At 27.9% G+C, this 5,756-nt stretch overlaps 1 protein-coding gene across 2 annotated transcripts; it reads left to right on the top strand.

Moving 5' to 3' along the window:
• The first annotated feature begins 1,048 nt into the window (after positions 1 to 1,048).
• On the top strand, positions 1,049 to 5,038 carry LOC120090314 (protein TILLER ANGLE CONTROL 1-like). Of its 2 annotated transcripts, XM_039047899.1 has the most exons (5): positions 1,272 to 1,339; positions 1,412 to 1,459; positions 2,309 to 2,883; positions 3,346 to 3,460; positions 4,745 to 5,038. In XM_039047899.1, exons 2-5 carry the CDS (start codon positions 1,414 to 1,416, stop codon positions 4,756 to 4,758), a joined length of 750 nt encoding a protein of 249 aa, XP_038903827.1. In that variant the 5' UTR covers positions 1,272 to 1,339; positions 1,412 to 1,413; the 3' UTR covers positions 4,759 to 5,038. The 2 variants fall into 2 exon arrangements, with proteins under 2 accessions (XP_038903821.1, XP_038903827.1); XM_039047893.1 differs by having other exon boundaries at positions 1,049 to 1,459.
• Positions 5,039 to 5,756: the final 718 nt, after the last annotated feature.

Genomic DNA, 5,756 nt, shown 5'->3' on the forward strand with positions numbered 1-5,756 from the left:
AATAATAAATCATAAAAATTTTAAGTTGTCGAGTTACCATCACTTTAATTATATCAATGATTTTAATACTCTCTCTCACCGAATACTTTATACTCAACAACTCTCTACATTCAATATTTTTAACATTCCTCTTTTCTTATGAGTTTGAGAATTTATAGAAGACCCAACATATAAAAATCAATATTAATTGGAGAAAGAAACGATGACATTATAGACATTCAAATTTTGAACAAGTGTCATTGTCCTAATTATCCTATAGTGTTGAAACTATAGAAGAAAGTCCTCCACTTGGCTGCCATAGAGAGACATTTCCTTTAGTTTTGAAGAGAAGGATCAGGGGCCTTTTCTTTTCCACTTTTTATACAGCTTTCTTTCATAAAAGATAGGACCCAGAAAGGTGAGAGATTTTGAAAAAAAAGCAAGCAAGCAATGGGTGGGGTTTTCGGCTTTCCAAGCAAACTAGGAAAACCACTGTTTTTCATTTCATTCTTCTGTTGCTCTATTTTACCATAGTACTTATTCCTTTTTCTTCATATCCTTTTTAATTTCTTCATGTGGTTTGTCTTTTTTTTTTCTTATTGTTTGAAATTAAAGTTAAAAGACATGAAATATCATGGAAAATACCATTAAAAAAAACCTAGCCCTGGACAAGTGGCATAGATAATTTTAGAGGAAAAAAAGTAATAGCAGACCGTAGGAGAAAATGAAGGAAATCAGGACCGCAAACCCATGTGGAATCAAAAAGTCTACAACTTTCCTTCATACGACAAGGACTTTCAGCCTCATTTTAACTCAATTTGTTGTGGCTGTAAAATTTTCTTTGTAAATAACTTATAAGTTAGGGACCATACGAGAAAATGAAGAAGAGGACCACGAACACAATTATTTGAATTCAATATCGTCCGACGATTCTGATACTCAAACTTCAACTAAAGAATGATAATAAAATCAAGATAACAAAAGAAAGGCATATTTATATTGATTTCTTACTCTTTAGCATAAATTTTTAGGTTGCTTGGTGAACTGACATAGTATACTAGATCAGAAAGGTCATGTGTTTGAATTCTTTTAATGTCACTTCCTCTCTCAATTAATATCGGTTTCCACCCCTATGATTGTGTCATGGTACTGCTCAATTCACTGAAAATGAACCCAGTGATAAAACAACATTACCATAGTTAGATATGTGATTTGTTTGGATAGGCCCCATTGCCCTTTTTCAGGGAGTCTTCTTCACCATTTAAATCTCCACTTCCTCTTGTATATATATATATAGCTCACTAACTCCACTTTTGGTATCACTTCAAAAAATTTTGAGGTTTTGCACAAATTTTCCAAGGTGGCCACTTTCTAATTTATTTTGCTTTGAATTTTGTTAAAGTATAATATAACTTTCTCATCTCTCTCACAGCCATGTTCAACTGGGTTCACACCAAGTTCCACTACAACCCTCTTAAAGGTTTGATTGTTAACCATTATTACATTTCTAACATCTTTTCATCACTGTATAACTTCAAGTATATTATGTATTCAAATCCATATAAAAATTAATGTGGCATAGTTTAGTTCTTGAAGTTAAAGAAGTGCATTGAACTTTAAAAGCTTTAAAGTAGGATTTTAGACTTTCAACTTAATAGTCTGTCTAATAGAATCATTAAGTTTCGTGGAAAAGAGTATATGCCAATTATTACTAAGTTAAGCTAACTTTGATTTGAAGTTTTCAGTTATTATATCTAATAATTTTTTAACTTAAAAATCATTTTAATTCTTTAACTCTCTTAAAAGTAATAATTAGTTCATAATGTTTAGTTAGTAGTGATTTTAATTTCTATATTTACACTTTTGTAACAATTTTAGTTCACGAAGTTCAATATGTAACGATTTAGTTTTTATCATGAATCTTAGTTAAGATTTATTGAAACGATTTCTTGCATAAATAAATCAATAAATTAATTATAAGGCTAGCATGTTTATAAATTATAATTCTTGATAGTCAATAAGAGTGTAGCTCAACTGATATAGTATTCATACTATCGAACTTGAGGTTTGAGGTTCGATTCTCTCCACCCACACTTTAATTACAATACCTTTAAAAAAAAAATTATAGCTCTTGATCATTAAATAACAAACATTGACGTTATAATTGTGTTGTAAATTTTGTCATAGGAATTAATTTATCACAATTTTGAAAATACATATGCTAAATTATTACAGTAAAGAAATAAACTAAAATTGTAAAAATATTTTTGCTTAACTGGATTAAATTTCACTCCCTAATCTATTAGCTTAAATTTGTATAATCACACAGGTGGAAATGCGTCAAGAAAGAAGGGTGAATCTATCAGGAAGGGGATAAAAACACAAGGATTATTAGGAAAACAAGTTGATGAATTTGTTGATGATTGGAAGATCAATAATGGCCGCCGTCTTACCATTTTGTTTATGGGGTTTGAGAAATCATCAAAACCCAGAAATTATTTCAATTTGAGGAAGGAGGGAAAGAGAGATAATGACGAAGATGATATTATTATTGTTGATAATGATGTGGACGAGGAAGATGATATTGATGAGTTGACCCCATTAATGGCGACGACATTTCAGACCAACTTCGACAACAATAATGGTGAGTTTTGTACGGAATTTGAGAAGTCCCAAGTTGTTGTGGCTATTCAACGACATGTCGCTCAAAGAATCCGCCGTAGAGTCACGCTGGCAGACCTGTTCATGGAGGATGCCCATGGGAACAAGCCAAAGCCGGCGCCGGAAAATGGGCAGGAGCCAGATTTTCGGAAGAAATTACCGGAAGTTGAAACGAACATCGACAGCTGCTTTTCCGAGAAGCCCAAAGTGGGGCCGGAGCCACCTGCGAGAAACCTCCGGCGAGTAAGCACCGCCCATCTCACAATAATTCTTATTCTAAATTTTTAAAAACATTTATTCTAGTCCCTCTAATTTTAAAAAAGTGTTTATTTTGGTCTTTATTATTAAAATTCAGTTAACTCTTAAACAAAATGATAAAATAATTTATATTTTTGAATGACCAGATTATCAAATAAGTTAGTCGTACAAAAAGCTATTGGATTTCAATTTTAAATGAGGTAGTAAAATAATTTTCTATAGAACTTAAAAGTCATTTTTTATTCAAGATTTTAGTTACTTTATCATGTTAGTTGACTTTTTACTTCACCTGTATTTTACTCAACACATGCTAGACGTAATTTTATTAAAGAATTAACAAAAATTTTAATAGTAAGACAGTTTTAATAATAGAACCAAAATAAGTACTTTTTAAAAATTTAAAGATTAAAACGATGGTTTTTAAAGTTTCTTTTGATCAAATTATAGGTAATGGGGAAGATGATGAAGAAAAAAATGCATGCAAAGGTTCACAACGAGCAGCTACTTGGTGAAAATAAATTATATGGAAAGGTCATTGATCCAACCTCTCTTCCTATTCCAGGTATAATTATATTTGTTCATATAAATGCTACTGTCACATATTTACTCTTTCTAATAAATGAAAGGTAAAGATGTGTGTATTTTCAATAAATTTTAAGATTAATCTTCATTATTAGTTTGAGATTTTTTTAGAGAAATTATTTCAAATATAGAAAATGAACAAAAATATTTACAAAATGTAACAAAATTTCAGAATCGATTAATGATAGACACTAATAGAAGTCTTGATAGAAGTCTATTAATATCTATCATTAATAGATTCGGTAATTTTACTGTATTTTATAAATGTTTTGGTGCATTTTCTATATTAGAAAACAACCATTTTTTAATGAAATTTTATAAAATGAAAAATAAGATTAAAATATCATTTTGTTATGCGTACTTTGAAACTTGTTTAATTTTAGTTTATATACATTTAAATATCTAATTTTTTTTTCTTTGTACATTCAATAAAAATTAATTTTGAAATACTGAATTTAAGATTTATTAAAAGTACTAAGGACCAAAATTAAACCTTTAGAGATTAAAATGAAATAAACCTCGGTATTTTTAATGTAAACATAATATTTTTCATTTACAAGAATATACAATGTGAACATCTTTTCAGAATTTTAAAGAGATAATGATCATAGTTAAAAGGTATATGCATAAACTATTTGAATTAATATGAAGGTTGGCATTCTTCAAATAAAAAATAGGTTGATATTCTTTTTTTAAAAAAAAAAATCAACTTACTTCTACTTCCAATTTTTTTTCTTAGTTATTTACTTCTTACCAATGGTTTTAAAAACGAAGCCAAAATTTGAAAACTAAAAAAATAGCCACCAAAAACTTATTATTTTTTTATTTTTAGAATTTGGCTAAGAATTCAACGATTGCACTTACTAAACATGCAAATCATTGCAAAAAAAAAAAGAAGAAAAATAGGCTTAATTTTCAAAAACTAAAACAAAAAATGAAATGGTTACTAAATGAAATCTAAATAAAATAGTTTTTCAAAACATGTTCTTATTTTGTTCTTGCTTTTACCATTTGATTAAAAATTTGAGTATTTTTTTTAAGATAAATGAAAATCATAATAAAAAAAAATGGTGGGGGAAGCAAACATAAATTTTAGAAAAATATAAATAAAATAAATATATATAATAACTTGTCAAATTTGCAATTTGTACTGTCAACTTTGATATGTATACGTATATATATTTGAAAATATTAATATCTAATTATTTACACATAATAAAATATCAATATATAATAATACTTTTACCTGTTTATTTGGTTGCAGCTGCCTGTGCTTGAGATCCATTATTTGCCACCAATGGAATTTCCTAGAATTGTTGTTGAATCTTATAGAATGAATTTACTTTATTGTTTTCTTTTCTAATTTCCAAGGATGTAAATGTGCCATGTCAAAGCCATCTTCTCTTTTCTTAAGCTTTGATGTATCATTATGGTCTTTTTTTCCCTTTTCTTTTTTCTTTCTTTTTTTATTTCTTGATTTGGTGAAAGTTTGGTGGTACCCACATTGAATGGATTACATGATCGAATTTGACTAAAATATAACTGGTTGATATGTTAAGTTGTGTTCAAATTTAAAACGCTTTTTTATGATTTGTTTATGTATATCAAACAATTCAAATATAAATAAATAAATAAGACGCTTAATAACATAGTTTGATCAAGCACCAAGATATAATCAACTAAGTAAAACTAATTGATGTGTTATTTGCATTTAATTTTATAAAGTTCAATTGCTTGAAGAAGTTCAAGAACAATGGAGTTATATTAATATTGAACTTTATTCCCCCCTAAAGAGTTAATTCGAAGGATAATCTTGAAATTGTTGAAATTAATTAGGAATCTATTACGTTCTTAACCAACTAATAAACTATTTAAAATTTACACTAATATTTTAACGGGCATCTAGTATAGAATCTTCATTTATTTTAGATGATCAAACATTTTTTCTAAAATTAAAAATCTAATAAATGAAAAGTATTTTAAATAATTTAAAGAAAATATTAATTTACACCCCTAAATTTTGGGTGTTGGTCAATTTTCTTAATTTTGAGAAATTGACAAAAATGACCTCCTCCCACTTTATTTTTTGAAAAATGGACACTTTCTCAAAAACTTTTTTTTACCCTATGATGATGAAAGTGATGTAAGCAAGGACAATTTTATATGGTTAATTACTTTTCTACCATTCCCAACTTATTACATGCAACCAACCACAACTATTAATAAAGTAACAAAATTCTAACCACAACCCAAAGCTTATCTTAAAAAAAATTGTT

The sequence above is a fragment of the Benincasa hispida genome, chromosome 1 (assembly GCF_009727055.1).
Source record: "Benincasa hispida cultivar B227 chromosome 1, ASM972705v1, whole genome shotgun sequence".
Lineage (NCBI taxonomy): Eukaryota > Viridiplantae > Streptophyta > Magnoliopsida > Cucurbitales > Cucurbitaceae > Benincasa > Benincasa hispida.

Excerpts from the sequence above, each read along its gene's own strand:
- LOC120090314 (XM_039047893.1), top strand. The coding sequence starts at position 1,414 with ATGTTCAACTGGGTTCACACCAAGTTCCACTACAACCCTCTTAAAG. Across the intron at positions 1,460-2,308 it reads CCACTACAACCCTCTTAAAG|GTGGAAATGCGTCAAGAAAG; the intron begins GTTTGATTGTTA and ends ATAATCACACAG. Across the intron at positions 2,884-3,345 it reads CTGCGAGAAACCTCCGGCGA|GTAATGGGGAAGATGATGAA; the intron begins GTAAGCACCGCC and ends ATCAAATTATAG.